Below are 26784 nucleotides of genomic sequence, written 5' to 3'. Positions count from 1 at the left end.
GCAATTATGCCTGTGAGAGCAACAGACATAATACAATATCAGTCATGTCCCCCTCGGCAGTTTGCATTACTGTTTGTTGCATAAATTCTTGACATGAGCATTTTTCATAATGCTGGTAATTCAACCTATCAGTTTAGTAGGACAGTGAAATATGGCTGATGATACTAAGAACATCTCTTTGATGAAGTGAAAGCTAGGAACAAGAAAAGGGTTAGCTTTTGGGGCATCATTTACTTAGGGATAGATATCGAATGAATGCTAATAGGTTACCTGAAATTTTCTATTCTTATTTTTCATTTTCTCTCAATATTCGTGTAATTGTATGTGTATATACTTAAACGTATGTATGTATATTAAAGCAAACTAGAACCACATCTTCATGGGGAAGAGGGCTCAGTTCTGTTGCCGACTGACAATCACCTATCACAGGATCTTGAGGGAGTCACTTTTACCTTGTACTTTTCCCCATTCTATTTCTTGTCTTTTTCAAATATGAGTTCTGAAGTCAGCGAATTTTTCTCATTACATATTTTAAAATTCCTGAATATAAATTTCTTAAATCATTTAGAAGCTTCTAAATGCTACTGTAATGCAAATAGTAAATTATTTTTACATGAGTAACCAAATTGAAGTAAATATGATTATTCATGCATAAAGCTATCTCTGAGGATAAATTGTGGTGGGAGCAGTGCATACCAATGCCATACCAATCACAATTGCCCACAGGAAAAAAGGCTAGCACTTTATATAGGACTTACATACACAGTCTTGGTCAGTATTTCAGTGTCAAGCTTTGTATGTGCCCTTCTAAAGTGGGCACATACAGAATTCATAAATGGGGTATGTAACAATGGGATAGATTGTTTAAAATGTAGAATAAAAGTCAAGATTTAAAACACATATATTCATTTAAAATGTGACATAGACATGAAACAATTTTTAACTATTAACCTAAAATTATATAGGCCTTATTTAAGGTTATGGAACTTCATTGGCATGTCCAGTTGATGATTATGCAATAAGTATATCTTTCTCGAGGACACAGAAGTTGGTATCTCTTACCATCATGTTTAGGTACCTAACTGAAGTCAAGTGGGGTGAATTGAGGATAATGTATAGAACTCATTTAACATAACAAAAGGATAATTGCAGTTTGTGTGTGTATGTGTTTTTAAAAGTTAATATATAAACACAGATATATAGACCTAATCAAATAAGTGCATGTTTATCAGACCCAGACTTCCATTATGGCCAGCTTTGCTTTATGGACAAAAGACATTCTCAATATTAAAACAACTTTTAAATCTTTCCTCAGTGACACATTGTCAAAATTCAAGTCTGGTGCTCAGAAAGCACTCAGACTGGACTGCAGGTAAAGAAATTAAAGACAGTTACAGTTAATACATTTGAGCTTTTGAATAAAAATAACTTCATGTTTAAAAGAATTAATATCAAATTCTGTAATTAAGTAGCCATTTGCATAAAAGAAGGCATACCAGTGATTTATGCTAACAATTGCTTCATTGTAAAGTGACAGGTAATGAACTGCATATGCACTTTTTCTCTGTTGATAAGATCATGGTCAAGTATGTCCGACTTAAAAAATACACACACTTCAATATTATATATTCTTATGTAGTCTGGTAGAGGTTGATATAATGATCTGAATTTGAGCAACATTCATGTAATGCTATTTACCGCTGAAAATAATACATCGCTTAGATCATATTGCTATTGTCATATAGTTGTCCATCATTCTCATTTCTTCTTTGGCAATGAGAAGTTTAAAACTTCTTAAATTTTTATATGAATTATTGCAGAATATTTTCTGAATTTGGTTAGTTATTTGGTTAATAATTTTATTTATTAAATAAAAGGTGAAAATACTTTGTATCAAATTCTCTGCTAGTGGAAAGTGGTGTAATAAACACAAGACAAAAGCCCTAGCTCTGTATGTTTTCTCATGAATTTGATCTTTGATGATTTTATGTACTTATGGTGAATTGCAAGTATATTCGTATGGTTCTCATTGCACCACTGTAGTATTATAAATTTCTTTATCACTCTGTGGTTCTGTGCAGTATTTTCTGTTCTATATTTGTGTGGCATGCTGCCTGCTTTGGACTGCTTCTGTGCCCTGGAAACTGTTCACATTATTATCAATTCCACAAATGTTGTAAGGACAGACTTAAAAATAAAAAATAATAATAAAAAAAAAAAAGCTCTCCTTTCAAATATGATGTAAAAATACAATGTCTCACTAAAATGTAAGCTTTTGATAGCGGCTAGCAGTGAAAATAGTAACTGACAGATTAAAGCTTTTTGTTTACGTGGAGCAAGAAACATCTAGCATCTATGAAATGTGGACAAATACTTAGTAGCAGCAAAAAATATCTCAAAAGGACTCTTTTTCAAAGACAAATAAAGCATAAGACCAAAACTAAAAGTTTTATTAGAGGTATGTATTTTTCTACATTTCATACTCTTTATTATTTTGTCCTTTCTTCAAAGTGAAACTCTCTAAACAGGGTCTTTAGTTTAAGCCAAGGTCCCTTAGTATAAGCCTAATAAGCTTAATATAGCTTCACAAACAACTTTACTCTTTTCCAGTGTGATGCTGAAGGAATTAAGGCAAACCTGTGTGTTCTAAACATTTTAGCCAATATTTTCAGGTTCTTCATAGGCTACTTGATTTGCCTGAAGTTGAGGATTTATCTGCAAGATAGATAAATGTTCCTTGGTTTAAAGCATGTTATGTGATGAAATTGGTGCAACATTCAACTAATTTGTTAGGCCTCTAACATTAGACTAGAGGCAGTTTAAGTTTTTATTTGAAGGATGGATGGTGCAGAACAGAAAATACAGTGAGTGGATAATAGGGGAATTATTTTGTGGAAAATAATTTCTTTGTACAAATATTTGCTTTAGTGCTGTGCAGCTGTAAGCATAATTTCTAGCAGCAGATGAACTAATGTAATGTGATTGATTGCAGGTTCCCTCAAGAGCTGAACATGGGGAAAATCAGTGCTGAAATCATGTGGACTCTGTTTGCCCAGGACATGAAATATGCTCTTGAAGGTAATTATAAAAAAATTATTAATTGCACTAGAGAGTTCACCCATACTGACCTCCATTGCAAATCACACCTGGAATCACATTTCAGCAGGTGGTAGGACTTCTCTGATATACTTGTTTAAGATGATGCATAGTTTCGTAAAAAAAAGCATTGTAAAGGAAGAGACTCGTATTGTGACTATATGAAGATATCTGTGGAGCAAGGAAACAAAAGAGTTGTAAATTAAAATGTTAATTCTTATTATCTAGTTTTGACATAAACACCTATGTCCAAAAATCACAATTATGCTTGCTAGTGAGGCAATTATGCACATTACAGGCATTCCAGATTTTTTTACTAGCTGAAAATTGCTAGTATGCCCATAGGAAACATTTACAGAATGAAGTTATGGAGAAAACACATACAGATAATGAAACCTCCTTTGTGTTCTAAAGACAGGTCGTCTATTTCCAACAAAATCAAGTGCAGTTTCCTTTTGTTCTATAGAGTAGTACTATGGTTAACCAAGGGCAAAATATATTTTTCTCTGCTACAGATAATCTCCTACTAATGGTTTCAGACCCACTCATGAAATTGTGATAACTGCAGAAAACCAAGTAAAAATACCTACATCAAAAATGCTGAAAATTAAGAATTAAGGGAACAGGCTTAATAAATGATAAAAAATAAAAATAAAAATAAAAAAGCCAGCCCATACACATACAATCACACTAATTTTAGACAATTATTTAAACCATCCCTTGAACAGAAATTTGTCAAACCCTAACTAATACATTTCTGTGAAGAAGAAAATATGGTCTTATCTGAACTTCACAAATATTATTTATCTGTTAAATAGAGTTCAGATTTAAATGTGGGAGAAATGCAAAAGAGGATTTTAGCTTCCATCTGATGTCAAGAGTATAGCTAAAATGAACTAAATGGATCAAACCTGAATTTGATTGGAAGATTTTTGCTGTCTAAGCTATGTAATGAAATGTGTTCCAATGGTCTTGTGTGTGGCCCTTTACAGAGTTTCTCTAAAGAAAAAAAAAAAGGAAAATGACTATCTCAGAAACCAATTGTAAAGAATTCAATGAACTTTTTTCTGACAAACTCATGGTCAACCTTATTATGATGGGAAAGGAATTATAATGTAGAATACTGTTTTTACAAAGGAAGTTTGTCTCATCCTTCATATTAAAAAAAAAAAAAAAATTTATTCAGAAGAATAAAGGACTTTAAGAGCTATCCAATTTTTTCTTTGCACTACTGCAGAAATAGCTAATTAGAATAAGCCAGATATTGTGATTTTTAGGAAAGAAAAACTCACGTTGCCTTCAGTCATGCCTAACTAACAGCAGAACGTGTCTACCAGGGATAAAAATAAATGCACAGTTGGATTTAAACTACAGTGCAACTCAACAGGAAGAAAGGATAAAAAAATAAAATAAAATAAAAAATCCTGTATTCAATGAATATTTTCTGTATTATTCACTCCACGATGTCTAATGTGTTAATGTGGTACTTTGATGATACTGCAGATTTTTGTCATGATAAAGAGAGAAAAGACAAGTTACTAAAGCACCTGTTAATGGGAGAATTGATTTGTTCATCTACTGTTGTGTTACTTTAATTTGATAGTTTTATTATTTTAATGTTGGAATGTTCACACTAAGCGCAACAGAAGAACTTAAAGATAGAAAGAAAGGAAGAAGGAAATTACATGAGTAGTGATTATAATCTGTATAATGACAGAAGAAGATATAAGAAACCAAATCTAAGGCATAGGTAGAAGAAGAGATTTGCAAACTAGTATTAGAACTCAATGTTCTATAGTCATGTCAGAGGATCAAAAGAACTAGTCTGAGAAAGATAACATTAGGCAGAAGATCGCTGATCTCTTTGAGAGTGATCAGTGAAAGCTGATCAGAACTGAGAAATATGAAGACCAACTGAAAAACACTACTTTGGGTTAGGACATATTCCTGGAAACGTCAGTGATAACAGTTTGCTATCTAGACAAGCTGTAAATCAGGAGGCATCAACAGATGAGTGTACAGTAACTGAATGTTCTGATCATACTTACAGGTAACTAGCATAAAGACTAATAAGAATTTCTAACTGCCATTATATTGTCAGGCTTCCATAACTTTGGATGCATAGTTACACTCTGCGGACAGCCACACCTGAGCACTCCTGTGCTTATCAATGTTCTGTACTGCAAGAAGGCAATTCTCTTAAGACCACTCTAACTGCTAAGTGGAGTGTATTTGATCATTTACTTGATCAAGCAATGTTTTGTATTCTGGTTCAGAAGCTAGAACAAGAAGCTCTTAAAGCAGAATTAATCATACAAAATTGGAAGGTTGGGCTGGATAAGGACTTGAAAACAAATATTAATGTAATACCTGATTATTTAGAAAGATGTAAAGAGGATTCATTAGGAGGCACTTGACTATTTAAGTCTATTCCAAATGAGACCCTCTGTATGGCCTTGCCTCTCTCTTGCTGTTGATACTGTCTCTCTGAGAGGAGCAAATGCCATTTTTCTCAGTAAAAATCCCAGGTTACTCTCAGAATCAACAGTGAAACAGTTCCTGTGGAAAAAGAATAAGTAAAGGACATTGAAATTCATTATAAATTCTGATAAATGTACATACTTTCACTTTCTGTGGTTTCATTCCTAAACAGGAATCTTGATAAATGTAGTCACAAAATATATATCAGCATTCTGCTCCTCTCTCCAGCTTTACTGTTCTTTAAATCATTAATTCTTTCCCTGAATCTTCTGCAAACTGAGTTTGATTCTCCAATGGATAGTGACAATAAGATCTTTCTCTTTCAATTCTGCAAAATTAGGAGAAGCAAGCCCTTAAATATGGTCACACTTGATCCTCATGTTTTTAATGGAGCTCATCATTAAAACGCATCACATTCTGCTATGCCCAGTCTAGCCTTCCAAGTTATTAATGCAGACTACCATCTGTTCATATGTACAGTTCAGGGCTGTTATCACAACCTCTACCTGATCCAATTTAATATTAATCTTCTCAAGCATCATTTTGGTGTTATAAAATTGATTCCTTTCTGCATCCAACCAAGAGACAGTGAAAAAGTCCATCATTTGAAAAAGTATCACTGATGTGATTTAAAAAAAAAATAGTTTATTCAAGATTCTGCTTCTGTTTCTTGTGTGGGTTTTGTTGTTGTTGTTGTTGTTGTTGTTTGTTGTTGTTGTTTTTTCTCCCACTTTATTAATTCCTACCCACTGCTCACATCAACATAAATTCAGGGAATGAATACATCATAACTTCATCCTCAAACAGAAAATGAATACTGGAACAACTAGTTTACACTCTTATTTTCCCTTTTTCCTGGGAGCAGTGAGAATGGCTGTCCAGGCTATGTCCTCTGACCAACTGAATGCCTCATCATCTACATCAGGAGATGTAGGGAGCTGCAGCTACTGCTGTGAAGAACTGCTGCTCTTCAGTAGTATTGTCTGACCCTTTTGTAATAGGAGCCAATAGGTGCTAGGAATCAAGCAGCAGCAGTCATTACACCCCTCCATCTTGTCTTCCCCCTTGATTCTTCCCCAGGAACAGTCCAGCCCTCTGTGATGGGCATGGCAGGATGCTAGGAGACTGCTACTGTGAGATGTAGAAGACAGAGGGAACAGCAGTTTCCACAGCAGTGGCCTTTTTTTCAATCACAGTGGCTGCACATCTGTATGAATACTATCGTAGCGTGCTTGCATGTGATGGGGTAGATGGTTGCTGTCAGGGCAAAGAGCTCACTCAATGGGTGAGGAGAAAAAGGGGCATCCCAAAGCAGAGATCCGGTCTCCACAGCTGCTGAGATCAGGGCTACAATGTTCCAGGTTGACATGCCTTGCAAACAATAGACTGTACTAAAATCTGGTACTGAATTATTCATTTCATTCTAGATTTTCTTTTGTTTCAGAAATAATTACTATGTTTTGCCTTTGGATAATATTAGAAGTTCTATGAAAACTTTAACAGATTGATTCCACACTAGTTTTAATTTTCTTTCTGATCTAAGGAGTTTAGGATTATTTTCTTGTATAGATTCTGCATGGAAAAGGTATCACACATTTCTCTTTGAGAACTGACTTAGAATCATAGAATCATTTAGGTTGGAAAAGACCTCTAAGATGATCTAGTCCAACCTTTAACCTAGCGCTGCCAAGTCCACCATTAAACCATGTCACTGAGCTCTACATCTACATGTATTTTGAAGACCTCCAGGGACAAAGACTCAACTACTTCCCTGGGCAGACTGTTCCAATGCTTCACAACCCTTTCAGTGAAGATTTTTTTCCTAATATCCAAGCTAAGCCTCCCCTGGCGCAACTTAAGGCCATCTCCTCTTGTCTTATCACTTGGTGCTTGGGAGAAGAGACTGATTCCCACCTTGCTATAGACTCCTTTAAGGTAGGTTTGGCCCTTTCTTTTCTCTCTGCAGGTTATTCATAAGGTAATATGCAAAATTGATTATACATTGTTTTTTAGCATTCAGTTTATACAAGCATACCTGAGTTCATAGGATGTTTACATTTCTGTACTGTTTGGTCTGTAAAGTATTCTGTATTTATAGTACAAGCCAATGTGAACAGCGAGAATTCTAACAGCAGTGCAAATAATTTGTTACTGATTTCATATGGTAAGAAATCTTTTCCTTTCCAGGCATGAAGATGCAAAGGTTAAAAAGTGATGAGAGAGTAATGAGAGGAAATTAGACATACAATTTTAGAAGTATCTTTTTTATTCTGTGTCCTCAGAAGTGTGTTTTTCATACTTTTTCTCTGATTTTTGAATAGGTCAGATCAAATGTCCAAAGTTATCCAGTTTTTTAGAAATAGTACATTATAATTGTTGTTATTATGATAATCTAATTCTGGTAATGGCCAGAAGTCAGTATCAGGATCAGGCCAGAAATGAATTAGCTGTTGTATAGATACAGTGAGAGACAGCCTCAGTCCTGCAGAAGGAGTATTCTGAAGTGTCACGCCATATAAAAATAAAAGAGTATGAAAGTCATTATACCATTTTAGGCACTTAATATAGATTTGTTTTTGTAGTTTTTTGTTGTCCAAAACGGTCACACCATTTGGTGACAGATTTCAAGTCCATTTTCACTCCAACTTAACAATTTACAAAGTTTCTCTTAAGGTAGAATGCAGCCTTGGCTTAGAGGAAGACTACAGAGCAGATTTGGGGTGGGGAGGGTGGGGAGGCACAGGTTATGGAAGAGAAAGCAAGGCAGCATCCATCAGAATGCAGGATTTCATGAGGGTATCAAACTATGAAACTTTTTGATTTTAGTGAGTCCCATTCTGTATTCACACACTTTAACAAATGGGATTTATCCTGGTTTCTCCAGAGACCTGAGAGAAGAGTCAAATGTAGCCTCATGGGGAATAGAGGAAGAAAGGGAAAAGGACAAGCTGGTTATAACTGGGTTTAATAATAAACTTTCCATTGACAGATGGTAAAATTGAATATGATATGACTGGAAGAAGAAGAGTTAGAAATGCTTTTCGGTCACTCTTTATTTCTCATTTTAGATGTATTCATTGTGCCAGATGTTGCTGGAGAAAATGCAGTGGATGTCTGACGTCATTATTTAGTCTTAAAGTTGACACTCAGTAATAGCAGTGTATATTGCCCCATATATTTGATAATGAAAGCTCTGGCCTCATTTAATCTTCTTTTATCCACTGAAAATTAATCTTACTGTGAACATTGTTATTAGCTCTTACCCAGGCAGTCACTGATTGTAAATCATTTATGTAACAACTTTTCCTGAAGGCTGCCTACTTCTGAGCAAGACAATTTTGCTAGTCACCATTTTCTAGTGCTACCACAGTACATTGACAATTAAACAGTATATGATAATTTAAATGAAACCTACAGTGATTAATAACTATGGGTAATTAATTATGGGTAAAATAATACATCACATGTCCCTGTCTTTTCTGTAAACTAGTAAGTTGAGTATGCAAATAAGGGAGATGTGTTCTGTTCAGCTGAAAGGGCTGTATATAAAGACCTAGACATACTGGAGAGAGTCCATTGGAGGGCTACCAAAACAATCAAGGGACCGGAGCACCTCTCCTATGATGAGATGCTGAGAGAGCTGGGACTGTTCAGCCTGGAGAAGAGAAGGCTCAGGGAGTAATCTTATCAACGTGCATAAATACCTGAAAGGAGGGTGCAAAGATGAGAGAGCCAGGCTATCTTCAGCCATGCCCAGTGCCAGGACAAGAGGGAATGGGTACAAACTGGAATACGGGAGGATTCATCTGAACATCAGGAAACTCTTCTGTACTGTGTGGGTGATGGAGCACGAGCACGGGTTGCCCAGAGGGACTGTGGAGTCTCCCTCCTTGGAAATTTTCAAAAGGCTGCTGGACATGGTCCTGAGAAACCTACTCTAGGTGTCCCTGCTTCAGCAGGGATATGGACCAGATGCCCTGCAGAGGTCCCTTCCAACCTAAACTACTCTGTGATGTCATCTGTAGGAGTAGGAAGAAATCTCCATCTTATACAAAAGGGCAGTCAAGATTTCCTCTATATTTTATTAGCCTGGAACACTATTATGCCTCATATTTCTTCTTGTGATTGATTATTGTTCTACACCTGTAAGATGATGCAATTTCACTGCAACTCATATTTTTACAAAAACTAGACTTACACCTTTTTTTTCCAGAGTAATTTTATTGCTGGGGGGCAGAGGTAATCAAGAAAAAATTGTGATTTTGCCCCCCCAAAAAGTCACTTGAGGGGGGACCTATGTTTTTTTTGTGCACTTCAGCATCTGTTGGCGAAAAGGCTCATCCTTCTCATTCCTCCAGGACATTCCCCTAATACGGGGATTTAGTACAGCAGCTAGGGCTTGAATTTCCCTTTCCTTTTTCTTGAGAGCTTTTTCCTCCTTCTTCTGTCAGAGTGGAGCTGCATAATGCTCACAAAGTGCGGATCCAGTTGCATCTTTTCATGAATTCTGTGAATTAATCACCTTGTAAAACAACTTGCATTTTGTACTTCTTCCTTTCTAGAAGCATTGACCAATGTCATCTTTATGATTTTTCTTTATCAACTGGAATAAAACCTTAGAGAAAAAGAAACTTGAATATAACAAGCAACCTTCATGATATTTTTAATCTTGTTTAATCCTAAACTTCAAATTAAGCCACTTCATACAAGCTTTCCTCACAGAATCATAGAACATTCTGAGTTGGAAGAGACCCACAAGGATCATTGAATCCAAATCCTGGCTCCACACAGGACCACATAAAAATCAGACCATATGTCTGCAAAAAAACTGTTATTCTCCCAGCCCCAGTTCTATTATGTTGAAGACTCCATTTTTTACTTTCAGGACTTATCCATGTATGGAGATTAACTAGTGGGTTTGTTTTCTTTTGTTTTTTACTAGATGCACTGTTAAATTTCCCCCTATGGGCAAGTGCATTAGATCTAAACTAAACATTTGATATCTATCCCAGTACTCCTCAGGAGAATGGGATAAATCCATTAAAACTGCTTGTTTCCACATTATCTTTTTACAAAAACTTAAACTAACAGCTTTAAGTGCAGTTTCTGGGGTAACAATTAGAGAAAGTCTCTGTGCTTTTGCCTCTTCTTCTGCTATACAGGCTGATCCAGATAAAACACAGGTAATTACTAAAGCCTTGCATTTATCTTGCTGTCTGATTCTTCCTGTTCTGCAATTTGTTCTACTAATTGTTTATAAAATGCTACCATGCCTATTTGGTAGGGTGTTATGCTCAATTTGCAATCTTCTGTCAAGCCAAAAAGCAGAAAATCTAGTCCAAATATTTCCAGTATTAAGCATTTGAAACTTCCACTATATTCTTCTTCATATTCTTCAGAATCAGGGTTTTAATTATTGTCATAGATCTCCTATTAGATAGAATAGACAATTTCTTCTGATCCATTCATAGCTTGTATTTCTTTAGGCTTTCCATGATAAATTTATGTACAAAGGAAGAATTCCACTAACAGTAAGAAAGCACAGATTAGTTCAGTCCTTGGATGCAAGTGGTTATTTCCTTTCACAATCATAGTAGACATGTATACCCAAGGGCAGATTTTTTCTGTTTGTTCATTGAATATAATTGATCTGTTTATTAAATTTAACTGATGTGATATTGAAGGGCAGAATCTATATTGAGGTTGATCTTATTATTTTCAGTAATGGCATTTTTCTTTGTCTTAGTTGCAAGCAGGACAGAGCAAGTTTATGCTTAATCAGTTTGTTTTCCATCTTTGAATTGTCCTGTTGATAACATAACCATCCACTTCTTTCAGAACTATTTGGGAAGTATTTGATGCTGAGGAATTAATAAATTGATGAGACTAATAAGATAATTTTTCAATAAAGAGTAAAAAACAACTCAATAATATTCAATTAAAATCAAAGTTTACTTGTCAAAATTAATTTGAAATCTTTAGGTTATCATAATGTTTAGTGTAGCATAGTAGAGAGAAAATGGAGCAACGCAGAGGGCTTTGAGCAAATGGACTCATTCTGAGAACTCCTACTTGAATATAAATGCGATGTCAATTCAGCTTTTAAAGCAGTCTTCATTAAGTCAAGGATTGATTAGCTCACTTCCACTACAGGACTACAGGCAAGACAAAAAAAAAAAAAAGTAAATCCATTTTTTCCTCATGGTTTACAATTAATTCTGCCTTCATTTCTTAGTTTCTGTTCACTGAGGAAATATGATTCTGTGGTTAAGAAATATGTGCACATCCATGTTGCCTTTCATAATTTATATACATCCCCTTAGTAAATTTCATAGTTCCACATTTGTACATTACTAATAACACAGCTTAATTTGTGCATATGTGCATTGCATAAAGATGTTGAAGGTGGAATCCATTATGTCTGTGAAGTGTTCAAGAATATTTTGATGAAAATTTCTGAGCAAATGCAGAAATAAAACTGAGTATGTAGAAGTCTCTTATGAAAAGACATATTTTTTAAATGAGAATTAAAAGAGGGTTTTTTTGTTATTATGTTAGTATTTTAGTATAGTATTTTACTATTATTTATCAGTTGCAAATCAGTTGTAGGAATTGCAATTAAAAAAAAAAAAAGGAGGTAATGACAGAACAAGTTTTTCAGTCTTAGTTTTCAGTTTATTATATTTACCCTGAAACTAAGAGCCTTTTCAGAAAGGTCGGTAGTATTTCACATTATCAAAACAAATGTAAATTACCCATAATTATCAATTAGTTGTGTCCTGCTCTCTATTTCAGTTAATAACCAGTGACTTCCATTGCCTTTAGCAAAGTATAAAAACACTGAGATGAAATGTCTAGTAGAATGTAATGTTAACTTCTAAACCAGTTATGAAATTTAAGTTTGCTTTCTTCTTTATCCGTGGCCTGATCCATTACGTTACATTCAGTTATAATCTTTCAGTTCACTTCAATAGCACAGAGATTAAATCTATAGCACTAGATCTCCAAACTGAAAATGTATGGCCTGTGTTGTTTCATATTTGTATTAACTTGTGTGAGTTTTTTTAGAAATTGTGGAAACATCCATGGGTCCTAATCTAAATTCAGAATGGCTACAGTGATGTTCCTATGCTTTCTAACCTACATTCATGGTTATTATGGATGAACTCATCTAATATGATCCAGTTAAAATTGTCATGGGCTGACTCTTATGTGCACCTGTCTTACCTGTTCTTTTGTTTCTGTATGCTGAAGAAATAATATGCATAGATACCAAATGACTTTGTAGACCATGCAAAGTATTTTCTGATATTCTCATATGTTTATATTAAGATTTTAGTATGTATTTTTCACCTATATGTAGCCACATGTAATATGAGATTGTTGAAATATTCTTTCCACAGTATAATAGCCTAGAGAAGGAAGAAAAAAATCACTCAGTTTATCATGAATTACTTTTGTACCCATTTCTAATATAAGTTAGGTCTAAACTTCCAAAAGAAAGTTATACCCTCCTGGACAAATTTGCCCATCACTCGTAGCATCTGATTACTAGAAATGAAATAAACATTTGCATGGTTTGTGATACTACAGCGTTCTTAAGTTGCATTGTGTAAACTAATAACTCATTCATGTAAAACTCAAACGAAAAAATACTATTCGTTTCAGAATTTCCACTTTATTGGGAATGCAATAAGAGATTTTTCTTAATTTAAAAAATAGATGTATAAATAATTTGATAAGATAGTCATTCTCAAAGACTGGTCTCACATATAAGAACTACCTATTATTGAGCAAATGTTTGGTAATCTAGCTATCTACACTAACAGTTTGTGGAAAAATTCCTACCAGAACAGAAAAATAAGATTCTTCAAGTGTGTAGAAAGTAAGAACCATGAGAGCAGGCATAAATCTTTCTCTGTGGTTCTGTTTAAAGCTAGAAAACAATAATCATGCTAGGGAGAATTTGTAATACTCTCAAATGCAATGTTTAGACAGAAGCTGATTTACTGTTTTTTCTTTAGAGTAATGAAAAGGTAATAAAGGTGCAAATGCTAACACAATGTTAAAAAGGCAGTAAGAGCCCCTGGGAGTATTTCATAAAATGATTCACACAAAACCTTAGTAATTCAGTGCATAACATGCTTCTAAAACTTTTTATTTTTTTCCCTTTGGAGGGGGGCAGAGAGAGGGTGTTACAGTACTGTGATATTAATGGAGTATTGGTGTAACATAATAAAAAAAAAATAAAAAGTTCCTGTTAATGTACCTGGTCAGATCTGAAAAACGGAGAATGTTTCACAGAAAGATGATTTGAAAGAGGTGAAATGTTTATGCATAATATCTACAAAATAATGTTATTCCTGGTGTGCATCTGTACTAATTCACTTTTTAAGTGAGCAGAAATAAGAGATTTTTGGTTTAAGGAAGAATGTGAAAGTGACAAGACACTTCAAACACATGCCATCTGTGGAGATTTTAGGCAGCTGTGTGCAGTAAGTAAAGGAAAGATTACTCTGCTCAAGATTTGTGAATCCACAGTTTCCTGCTGTGGGAAAAGGAAATGAAAGACTTGAGCAAGGATAAAGTGCCTGCTAGCTAACAAAATGAAAGAATGGAATTGATGTTCAAGGTCTGAAGTGGATGGATAGAAAAGAATGTGGAGCACAGTGGAAAGGCTAAAATAAGGGTCATAATCCTGGAAGAAATATAGATATTTGTTACAAAAATAGCCTTTAAAAATACAGGAAGTGGAAGTGGTTAGGGGAGAGAATTTAGACGAGCTTCAAGGTGTGAGTCCTTCCTTGACCTGGTCTTCTTCTCTCAGGTTTCTTATGAAACAGGAAGTTAGTGAATAAAAAGTTCCAGATACAATTGCTCTAAAGTAGCAGGTGGCTTCATTACTCCTGCAATTATCTTCATATCCATTATGTTAAAAATAGGAAGCCATTGAAAAGGTGGAGAAGCCCATATGATAATCTTCAAATCCATTTTATTAAGGCAGTTTTTCTACTTATGCCATCTATAAATCACATGCAAAGTTCTCTCCTCTTTCTCATTCTTAACTGAATGTGATAAATGCAGCCCATTTGCAAATGCAGGATTTGCAGATAGGACTGGCACGTACAGCTGTTACTGCATTTCGTTACTATACAGCTACGGTCTTCTTTTCTAACTTGAAACCTAAAACAGCTTTTTATGGAATTTGTAACAACCAAAGAAGAATCTAAACAACAGAGTCAGTAAACTTGTGAGGTTTTCTCACTGCAGCAAAGAGAGCTGAAAATCCTAAATTGTAGTTTGGTCAGTTTTTGTTTTGTTTTGTTTTGGTTTTGTATGTTTGTTTTTTCTTAAGGGTACTCAGAAACTCCACAGTTGCTACTACCTCAAAAAAAAAAAAAAAAAATCAAACCAGTTGGGCTTTAAAATGCAAGTACAGTATTGTTATTGTATCAATAGTGCATTGAGACACAAGAATGTTATTTACTGTCAAAATGTTATTAAATACTTTTATTTCAACTCCTTCTATTGCAGAACATGAAAAGCAGCGGTTATGTAAGAGCACGGATTACATGAATTTGCACTTCAAAGTGAAATGGTTTTATAATGAGTATGTGCGAGAGCTCCATGCTTTCAAGGATGCAGTGCCTGAATACTCTCTGTAAGTAGTGTGTAGGGAAGTATCCCATGAGTTTGGGCTTGGTGCAATTTATTTTCTTCAAAAATTTATGCTCAAGTTTGTGCAAGATATCAAAAGGTGTAGCACTAATAATTTTAAATATACTTTTTTCACTTCATCCTTTTTAATTCTTCATTCTATAAAATTAATTTTTAAAACTGTTAATCGTTAAGTTTCCTGAGTAAGGAAATGAACTACTTACTTCCTGAGTAAGGAAGGAAATGTGGGAACAGCAGTAATATTAGTTCTTGACCCGTGCATTCATTTCATACGCAAATCTGGATCAAGATACAAAACTAATGGGGTACATTACTGAGATTATTGTCACTGCAATTGATTAATATTTATCTGCTGTTTTCATTTTCACCTTTCCTTCTGAAATTAATATATTCAACCGTCCACTTTGGTATGAGCAATATTTATTTACAGTCTTTAATCTTCAGCAAGTTTTCTGGTTTGCCAAAAGGATTGGGCAGCTTTCACCGCTTCAAAAAAAATCTAAGTAAATTGAATAAGAATTGAACAGCTGACATTTTATTAAAAAAAACCTTTCTCCACATTATTTCACATGCGAATAACAACAATTTTAAAAGTTTAAAAAGACGCAATACTGAAAAAAGAGACATTTTAAAATTAATATGAATATGATCCCCTGCAAAACATGGGTGCATTTGTCTGATGGCAACTGCAAATTCTACATCATTGGGGTAGACCATTTAGAATAGTGTGGAGATGAAGCCTGAAAGACATTTTGGTAGCAACAGTACCTTTGGTGACTTTTTTTTTTCTAGGATTAAAAGACTTTTTGGCAACTAGAACAAATATGGAGGCATAAAGTGCCAAACTGCTGGGTGGGGTGGCACCTCTTCTCTCAGGATCTTTATGGAATGTACTTTACAAGATTGTTTTTAATATTCAGGTGGTTTGAACCATTTGTCATTCAGTGGCTGGATGAAAATGAGGATGTCTCAATGGAGTTTCTTCATGGAGCACTAGAAAGAGACAAAAAAGATGGGGTGAGTCCTTATTTTCTAAAGCAAAGAAAAAGAATGTACTAAGGCAACACAATTATTTAGTACTGCAAAACCAGAAGTACACTTGATCCTGCAGTATGCTCACTAGGCCTCCTAAAATAAACTGTCAGTAACAATACTTAAAAGATAACCCTATGAACAAACTCCTGCTCCAATTCCATCTGCCTAAATTCCTCACAGATTTCAGTCTATAGCTTTACTAACACTTATGTGATACTGATGTCATGAAAGAGAATTTTGATTTTACTTCTAAGGGGACTGAAAGTAACATAAAGGTAAAAAATCACAGTTCTCAGTATTACCAGTAAGATTTTATTTATTTGTTACTTATTCTGATTCTAGGAGGAATTTCAAAAACAGTTATACATTTCAAACAAGTATTAACTCACTTGAATGTCTTCTTTCTCTAGTTTCAGCAAACATCAGATCATGCCCTTTTTTCTTGTTCTGTGGTTGATGTCTTCACGCAGCTCAATCAAAGTTTTGAGATTATCAGGAAACTGGAGTGTCCTAATCCAGAAGCACTGTCTCATTTAATGAGAAGATTTGCAAAGGTAGGTTAAAATCAGTGCATCTCACATAAGTTTAAGAGAGAGTGCCATTGTGTTGACATTGTACTTAAAAGCTAATTCCGGTGTTATTCAGAAGCAATCCCTTCTAGCTGTGACTAGAAATACATACTGCCTGGTTTGTTCTTAAACACTACTTTCACCTACTTTCACAAAATCGTTTACCAGTTTATGAAATTATATCCTGAGATTTCATATGTATGTATTGCTTGTATAGTCAACTATTATTTTTGCTAAGCACTGATTACTATCCAAATAATAGAGCAGCTCAGAGAAATGTTACTAATTAGTCAGTGCAAGGGAAGGTAAAATTCAAGGTATGGCAATAAAGCATTGTTGGTTGGAGCCCTGAGGTGGTAGTTCTTATTCACCTGCTGCTTGATAAACTTAACTTAGGCCAGCTTTCTATTTGGATTGCAACACTTCCTCACAAGCTTCGTATTTCCAATATAGCTGTGATTTCTTTAAAATAGCTTGCATTTACTTTTATTCCTGTGTTTTCATTGCAATATTTTTCCATTTGCAAAGTTCTTATTTACACGGTTATTGCAAACTAAGCTCATATTGCTAAGCTTTGAAAAGTGCTCCCTTGGTCTTATTTTTCCATTATATTTTTAATCTATGCATTGTCACCCTAGAGGATTTTTTGAGTTTGCTACTCTTCCATTACGTATGTAGCACGCTGCAAAGGACTAGAGCCTTCAGTGCTTCTCAAAATCAGTATGACAACAATAGTCCCTCTAGTATTGAGGATTACATTCGATTAAGAACAAAATACCATCTGCCATGCAAGAATTTGAAAATGTGTTCACAGGATTGTTTAAATTAAATCTGAAATTAAATAAAATATACAAAATATGTAAGCACCTGTAAAATCTGTAGCTTCTACAAACCTCTTTGTGTTCACTTTTTGTTTTGCATGATGATACCATTTAAAACTTTCTTCTCCTCTCCTAGACTATCAACAAGGTGCTGCTTCAATATGCTGCAATTATTTCAAATTGCTTCAGCTCATATTGTGATAAAGAAAATGTGGTGAGTAAAAATCTGTGTTCTGTTTCTGCCTAGATTCCTTATACAATGGCATACTCCAAAAGTAAAAGTGGTGAATATACATTCTCATCTTTTTTTTCCAATTTTCGAAGGAAAAAAAATCCATTTGAGTTTTCATTTTGCACTGTCTTGCTTCTCTTATCAGTGATATTCATGGAAGAGTTTGTAAGATCATTATTTCTTGTGAAGGGAGTGTGTGCAGACGTTTCTGCTACTATCACTATGTGCTTTCTCCATGCAGCAGTGAAAAGAAAATCCTGCCTATTCACAAACATTTTGACAAAAAAAAAATATAATTTTATATATATATATATATATATATATATATATACACACACACACACACTTCTGGAATAATATTCTGTTATTAAAAGAATTATGTGTTGTTTTATTCACATAGTTATGCATCAGCCATTTTCTAAGTTACAAAGCTGTCACAGTTTTCTGCAAAGACTGGGTCTAGGAACCAATCTCTCCCCCATCTATTTTCACTCTCAAAGTACTTTGGTTGTTATTATATATGTTCTTAAGTAGATAATAATGTATGTGATTAATCCACAAGATGTAATTATATCAATTATGACTAGCAATTACATGGCATGTAAGGTTCAGAATGTGAAACGCTGAGATCTGAAAACTGCCCAGCTGGTTGGGAGAAGGTATACAGTCTCCTGTGGGGAGACATTGTCTTAAGGGCATAATAGACAGTCACTGGCTGTGTGGGTTTGCTGGCTGGGCAAAGAGAAGTGTGAAATAAGGAAGGAGAGGCAGCAGAGCTCAGGAAACACAGATTTGTGTCTAAGAACCTAACTGCATGAACGTAGGTCTGCTGAAGAACTTGCCTTTAGCCTAGAGACTATGAATGCACATATTCATGCGTAAAAGAAATATGCCTATTTTGCACATTTTGTGTTTTCTTTGTAGTCCTGTATCTTGATGAACAACATTCAACAGTTACGAGTCCAGCTTGAGAAAATGTTTGAGTCCATGGGAGGGAAGGAGGTGAGTTGTATTTTTTTCCAGGATCACTCAAAGTTCCTTAGAGATCATTAGCACCATGTTTTCAACCCAGTAACAGCCTTCACTTCTGCTTGCAAAGAAAATCAGAATTTCAAAAACAGTATATGCAGAACTATTTAATGCCCTGGCAATGCCAGAAAGACCTAGCATTATTTCACAGAAATATGCTAATGATCTGTAAAGTTCTATCAGCACTGAGTGTTTTGTGTTGTAATCTGTACTGTCAGCTTTACTTTAACATTTGTATTGGACCATACTTTGCTTTTTTATGTATTGGTATGTTTTGCTTGTATCTGAAAATTTTGCAAAATATGTGCCTTGTGCTTTGTCTGTAATGTGTCATGTCTTTGTCTAACGCCTCTGACTTGCAATCCACTGAGCAGAAGAAAGAAGGAGAAAGATTCTCTTATGAGGTTTGTGATAGTAAGCATCTTTTATTATTCCTGAACATACATGTATTTTCTAAGGCTAAGAACAGTCACATTTCCTACTAATCCCCATTGATGTATTTGTGTAATTCCCTATGAACTAAAATAAAAAAGAGCTATGCTTGGGCTTTCAGTTGACACTCTAAATTGAGATGTTTTACTAGGCAGATACTGTGAAGTCTTTCAGAATTTCTAAAAAGCTATGAAAATATTTTTAAGTGCACTTTTCAATATCTGAGGGCTTACTTCTGTCCAAGACTAGGCACTATTTCAGCAAGAGCTGCTATTCAACAGTCCAGAAAATGCTTGGCTTTATCTCCTTCTATATACATTAAGACTTTAAAAGTGCCTGAAGTCCAGTCAACAGGAAAGGGGCATAAATATGTGTTTGAGTACTTGCTGATTCTAGTCTTTAACTCACATGTTGAATGACCAAATGTATGAATGAGAATTACAGTTCTACACTTATAGAAATTTCTTTGGCTAATCAGAATAAATACTAATATATTCTTTTTTTTTTTTTTTTTTTTTTTTTTTTGAATTATTACCATTTTGGTGATGAAATAGCATTGATTTTGAAAGCCTGGCTGTTGTTTTTTGTTTGTTTGCTTGTTTTGTTTTAGTTAAATAGCACAAAAAAACAAGATAGCAAATGCTTGCCTGGCCAACTGCTAGTCTTCTACATGAATACTTCAAAATTGCCATATGTATTTATTTAAAAAAATACACACTTATTTGACTAATGTATCAGAAAACATTTTAAAATGCTCAAGATCTCAGTCTACTGGAACTCACCTTCTGTAGGTATGTACATGTGCTTGCAGATAACAGTCATAAATGTTTCTGAGTCCTTCTAACAGTAACTATTATCTGTATTTTTAACTGCCTGTTTTGAAAGCTAATTAAGAAATTAACATCTTTTCAAGACACAGAAACCTGCCTTCTTGTTAAAAAGCAATATTTACATCATGAATATAGTATCCTTATTATCACTATCTGGCTTGAAGAAAATAAGTTAAAATATATCAACTTTTTCTTGAGACAAGTTTGGTACTTTCTTAAACCTTAGAACTTATGTGTTAGAGAACTGGAAAACACACAGTTTTTGCATTAAAACATTAACAGCAGGGCTCTGCAGAGGTAAAATATGCCCCCGTTTCCTGCTCACTGGACAGTAATGAATAGGAGGTTCCAGATGAACCTCCCAAATAAAGGGATACCATTTTTTTGTTTGTTTTTTTGTTGTGTTGTTTGTGTGTTTTTTTTGAAGACCCAGTGAGCAGCAAAGACTAACTTATATTTTTTAAAAAGAGCATGGTGCTATGGTAACATTAACACATTAATAAAAATAAATAGGCCTTTAAAATCTGCTCCAACAAACTCAAGGAGGGGCAGAATTAATATGCAATATTTAAGAAAAACAGCTGTATTGAAAAGTCCAAAATAAACTTATTTCCTCATCTTTATACATTATAACAAATGAAAATGAAAAAAGAACAAGTTTAATTTTCATAAAAATATATTTACAGCACTTTCGGTCTCTTCACTAATCTCTTATATGCATCTTAGGGTGGAATTTCATTCCAAAACCTGATCGGCACTGGGCTTTGACCTGAATGGGGAAAGTGGCTGGGATGTTGCTGCTGGCGGCATAGTGAACCACAGAACACTTGGCCCCTGCAGCCCACATTCAAGGTTTTGTTTGTTTCTCATTAGGGCAATTTCTTGCAGAGAAGTACATTCATGTTCTTTTTTTTTTTTCATTCATATCCAAGTGCCCCGAAAGTATCTGTCCTCCAATTGGAATAGATAATCCCCTAGACATTCCAAGACCATAAATGCTAATGTCCAATTTGCCTTGTTAAACTAGTATTTAAAGCCAGAAATTAAGCAGCTTCCTTACAAGAGAAAGTAGTTACATTTTTTGCTTGTGGAGGGCAAAAAAATGGCAGATAATTTTAGCAGAATAAATTATATCTCAGTTAAAACAAAACTAATTCTAAGAAAAATTAAATGTTGTTAATGTCCTCAGTGCCACATTATGAGCGGTATGTCTTTCAAATTATGCAGTCAAAATACCACAATCAAATGGCAGTCCCTATATTCAGATTAGGCTTACTACATATTGCAGGACAGGGAGCTGTATAAACAGAGAAAAAGACTAGGCTGTCTGCTCTCCTGCCATTAAAATAAAATAGTCTGAACAAAATGAGTTTCTTCATTAACTCTTCTTGTCTGCTGTAGCCTTACGGGGAAGAATTCTACAGGATTGTATGAATGAGAGCAGTTTGCTATAATAAAGGTACTAAAGTAGGATACAACCCACTGTTCTTTTTGGTCAAGTCAGTGACAAAATAGTGGAAACAGACTATCATAATGTAGAATTTTGTTTTGTCCTCCAGTTTGTTTAGTCCAAAAAAGAGTGCTTATATCTCCACTAATTCATACTTTTGTGTTTGACACACTGGGAGCTGGTAAAAGGGAAAGAAAAAAAGAACTAATATTTGTTTTGCTTTTCTCCACATGGCAGAATACAGTAAAAATGAGCTATATCAATTAGCTGTTTTTTATTAAAACATAAAAAAAAAAAAAATTGAAAGCAAAGTAGATTATGTGCAACAGTATTATATCAAGTATAGGCAAATCATATTTCCACTCCAGTAACTTTAGCTCCAACTTTACAAGCAATGCTCAGGAATTCCTATGGAAATCTGTATGTGGGACTCGAAACTTTGATAGGATGACAAATGCCCAGACCCATAACGTATTTAGGCAGAATACTTCTAAAGTGTCCAAATTGTATTCACCATACCTACTGGTGGGATCTTTCATTGAAGTGACAGGTCTGATAAATAGCTGTCTCTTTCCTAGATGTAAATTTTTTACTTTTTCTTTTTTGTTTGTCTGAACAGAGGTAACCAGGTAGTCCCATTAGGAAAGTATAAGCAAACTATGCTGTGAAATTCCAGATAAATGCAGATGAATGGAATTAAGATTAGAGAGGTTCCAATTAATTCATGCAAAAGTAATTTTCATTTCTGTAGTTTCCTATGGAAACAAATTTGCCATTAACAAGATTACGTCTGTGCATTACATTACAGCATAGAATAGCTCCATTTAACACGTTATATAAAAGGCAGCCAAATTCATCAGAACTTTAACTCATTTCCAAGGTTTGTAGCATTAAAAAAAAAAAAAAAAAAAATCATAGCTTTAAGCAGCATTTAGAAGCAATTATGTACAAACATTTTTAAAAATATTTTCATCTGCTCAACAAACCTATTATTTGCTTTTCTTTAGCATGAAGTAGAAGTTGAAGTACTAAATATCAATTAAATAATCCATAATTAACAGATCGTATGAAGTGTGCCAACAGACTAAGTTGTGTGTTCTGTTGTGGGTAAAATTAAAAAAAAAAAAAAACAACTATTATTTAAGATGGGGAACAAATTATAATAATAATAATTTAAAAATATATATTTGTGAAGACAAATCTTTATAAATACATGTATTTATAAATATATAAATATATTTATATTTTTATTTAAATGTTTATAAATACATTTATAAATTTTATTTATATAAGAAAGACAGAAAAGTATGGTCTACAAATTAACAGGTTAGTAGCATTTCACCTACTCAAATAAAATGTGTCCTTAAAAACAAAATCCAGATTTTGACAACTAGCAGCCTACCATGATATTTGAAGACTAGCCCACATATGTCATAAACTGTAAATGCAACACAAAAAGCTGAGATAAGCGGTCTTTCCTCTCTAGCAATTCTTAAATTAGTTATGACACTTTAATGATGTCTTCTTTCCTTCAGCAGTAATCTGTTCAATTAGCGTTTTCTTTTTTCTTTTCCTAAAAAAATTATTCAGCATGTTGGATTTTTTTTTTCATTTTCACTCTATAGGAGCAGGCAAGACTTGAAGAAAAAAAGTCCTCAATACTGTAGATGCTTTATCTATATCCTCATATGACATGATCTTCAATGCCAATTATCATTCTCTTTTGCCTACCTTTCCTTCTAGATGATTGCAAAGTAGCGTAACATTAGGACTAGGTTAGCCCTAAAATTCATCGTCTGTCTGGGTAGCTGAGAGTTCTGCAGCTGAGCATTTTAGTATCTATTTTCTTAAACTGCTACTAATAAAAATTCCATTTACCTGAGTTCTTATACATTTCCCTTCCCCACTCTGCACTATCATATTTGCAGTTTTCCAACAGCAGATGAGCTTGTGAAATGGTTGTTTTAATTATTACTCTCTTGTTAGGAAGCAATACTAGTCAACAATGCTCAGGACTTTTCTTGGTCACTGGATAAATGAACTCACCTCTGCATTACTGATCTGCCTCACTGGGAAACTTATTTCCTTTACATAGTGGCTTTGAAAACTATGTGTTATTGTCTCAAGTAGTAAGTGTTGTTATGTCAACCTGTGTAAGTCTCACTTCATTAAGCTAAACCATTTGCACATTCCTATAGTGCATTTCCCACACTTTTGTGAGAATAAGCAAACCTGGTAAAAAGTGCCTTAGCAGGAGTTGTTCACATCATTGCATTAGATCTTTCAAAAGCACAAACAAACAAACAAAAAAAATCCTTTATGAGCTTTTTGTGATTTTATGCTGTCAGCTCTGTCATTTTTGCAGAATGCAGACGTGTAGTGAATTCCAACATTATAGAATACTTAAGAAGGAAACAGTAGCAGTTTCTGCTTCCACTGAAATTCCTTTTTTATTCTCCAAAACTTATTGTTTTGGTTTTTTGTTTGTTTTTAAGGCATCACAGCTGAACCTATTTTTTAAATTAACAAATCAGTGGATTAATTTATGTTTCAAAGATAAGACATACAGAAGAAAACCCATAAAAATTAGTTTGTGATGTGCAGTGGTACCAAAAGCTATGTCTTATCTTCACTGCACCAAGGCCATTCTAAAGCCATCTTTACCAATAGTATACTCCCCAAGGACTTTCACAGTACAGAACCTAGTAGTCCATAGTCATTTCATATCAGACAAAAAGTGGCTCATAGCTGAGGTATATTTGGATGGTGCCAGACAAGGACTGATGCCTGAGGACCCCCTGATTTGCCCTGGGAACTCACTGACACACAGAGAAGACATGGTAAATGAAAAGTGCACGTTTTAGTTTTGGTGAAGAACTCAAGTTGTCCTGTGTTTAAATAATAAAAAAATAAAAATAAAAATTAAAATTAAAAAAAAAAACACAGTGGTACTCAGAAATATTGTTAACAGCCTGCATACCTCTTTATATTCCACTGCTCCCTGTGACACTGCATTAGTAAGCATGAACATGTGTATTCACAAGGCTGGATGTCCTTCCAGCTACCTCCAACTGTGCACACAAACTCGTTTGTGTAATTTGTGAGCACAAAGCCCTCTAAAACTTTAAGCGCTTGCATGCATCTTTCTATAATGTGTGTTTTGTTGACAATATGATATTAGTAATTGATCCTTCTATTGTTGACCAAACTAAGTCCAATTTCAGGTGAATTTAGCAAATGTATTTTGGGGTTTTCACAACAACCTCTGATAGAAAATAACTACATTGACCTAGTAAAAAGATTATTCTCTAGCTTGTACATAATGTGGTAAGAAAATTAGAGTCTTCTGCCTGCCCAGTATTCTGTGTTTTCTTTAAAATGATGTTCAATGTGATGTTCAATTTAATGTTCAATGTGAATGCATTTGCATTCATTTTTATTTTTTTATTTTGTTAAATGTGTTAATATTCTAGTGGAGTTCTGTAGTTTATGTTTTGTATGCATCCTACCAAAGGAGGTGATATAATTCCCTCGTTAAACACATCTTCTGGAAAAATTGCTGCCTTCATTAGTCAACTCTAGCTTTGCTAACTAATACAGACGTTTCAGTAAAATTAGTTTTTCAGTCTCTGCTTTTCATATGAAGGAAAGCAATCACTTTAAGTGTTTGAACTGTCAGAGTTTATCTGCCAGGGAAATTACTAAAACATGAAGTGGAGAAGCAACAGAACCTCTCACAATGCAAAATAAATAAAAACAAAGTATTCACAGTCTTAAAATAGTAGCTTCTCAGATTAGAAAAGTGCTACACATCACTATATTCTAAAGGACATACAGCAATTACCCTCTTCACCTATTTCATATTTTTTACAAACTGTAATGAACATAGATTTTCTATGGTTTTAAACCACACATAATCTTTAAGGAGAGAAAGGATGGCGTAAGACTATAACACAGTAGATCTTTGGGGGTGTTTCAGGGTTTACTTAGATTTTCCTTTATTTTGCATTAGAATTCCTGTGTAGTCTTATGTAAGCCATCCAATATGCTGTGACATAGTTTACTCCTTTCTCTAAAGTATGATTAAAAGAGTTGACCCACTGCACCATAGTACTCTGAAATACTCTCTGAAGCATCAGATGAAGAATAAGAACTAAACCCCACTCATATAGTCAAAAGATATGAACATGACCTGATTGTGTATTCCAAATGCAAAATTTCCTTTGAAATTGCCTGAAGATCTTTATTGCAGAACTGAGCCCAGAATTTGAGGATTATCACTGAAATTCACTCCCTAACACTTGCAGGTACCTTTGCAGCTACCTTGTAGGTAGCTGAAAAACCTGGAACATCAGCTATTAACTTGTATTCTGCTGTTGGTCATGATGATCATCAATCATACCCTACAGTGGACTGTAACTATTTTTCCTGAATGTTACAGCTTAGGGAGAAAGAAAAAAGTCTTTTGTTGTTGTTGTTGTTGAAAAAACATGCATAGCAAATAAAGCAAGCTGCTGGCCAATATCAAAAGAGTACCTTTTTGATGAAATATCAGTGCATGGATCCCCATCCCTGTAAATGTAAAATTACTTTTCTCCCCTGCATTTCCTCTTTTCCTATGTTTAGAAAACCTGTATGAAAGATACAGGAGCCATTCTCCCTGTACATCCAAATGTTTTGCACTGTGCTTGAATTATGTATGTCTTAATGGCTTTTAGAAATAGAAATACTGAAATTCAGTAGATTCACTTCCCTCATACTTTATCAGTAGAAGCAGCATGGATAGCTTTCAAACCATCTTTTCCAGAGTGGGCTGTTCTACTTTTATGATGCATTAATGGGAAAATGGAAACATCTTCCAAGAAAAACACTAAATAAATAAATAAATACAAGCAGTGGTAAGATGCACCAAAAACCAAAAAAAAAAAAAAAAAAAAAAAGGAAAGAAAGAAAAATTAATCCATAGACAGTATTATTAACATAAGCACTAACTCCTCATGCATCCTTCTTTTGGTATGCTTTGTGAACATCATTGGCCTAACAATAGAAATTCATTCTGTTCTTGTGTCTGCTAACAAAATTTTCACTGTCCCACAGAAAGCCATTGCTCCGTGGCACACATGGAAATGAC

The 26784-nt window shown here is 34.3% G+C and overlaps 1 protein-coding gene and 1 long non-coding RNA gene across 2 annotated transcripts in view; one reads left to right on the top strand and one right to left on the bottom strand.

Moving 5' to 3' along the window:
- UNC13C (unc-13 homolog C) overlaps positions 1-26784 on the top strand; it is a 172643-nt gene that overhangs the window by 114027 nt on the left and 31832 nt on the right. Inside the window, exons 18-24 of the mRNA XM_084532291.1 lie at positions 2993-3078; positions 15112-15238; positions 16176-16272; positions 16701-16844; positions 17817-17894; positions 18837-18914; positions 19316-19345. Of these exons, the coding sequence (XP_084388417.1) occupies positions 2993-3078; positions 15112-15238; positions 16176-16272; positions 16701-16844; positions 17817-17894; positions 18837-18914; positions 19316-19345 (640 nt within the window). The remainder of the gene's footprint in view (positions 1-2992; positions 3079-15111; positions 15239-16175; positions 16273-16700; positions 16845-17816; positions 17895-18836; positions 18915-19315; positions 19346-26784) is intronic.
- LOC311442734 overlaps positions 15963-26784 on the bottom strand; it is a 32936-nt gene continuing 22114 nt past the window's right edge. The window contains exons 2-3 of the long non-coding RNA XR_014696815.1: positions 16680-16814; positions 15963-16248 (exon numbers count right to left, since the gene is read on the bottom strand). This is a non-coding gene — a long non-coding RNA (uncharacterized lncRNA). The remainder of the gene's footprint in view (positions 16249-16679; positions 16815-26784) is intronic.

The sequence above is a fragment of the Aythya ferina genome, assembly GCF_964211825.1.
Source record: "Aythya ferina genome assembly, chromosome: 11".
Taxonomy (NCBI): domain Eukaryota; kingdom Metazoa; phylum Chordata; class Aves; order Anseriformes; family Anatidae; genus Aythya; species Aythya ferina.
Note: the sequence above shows the minus strand (reverse complement) of the source record. Positions and strands in the feature narration are given on the sequence as shown.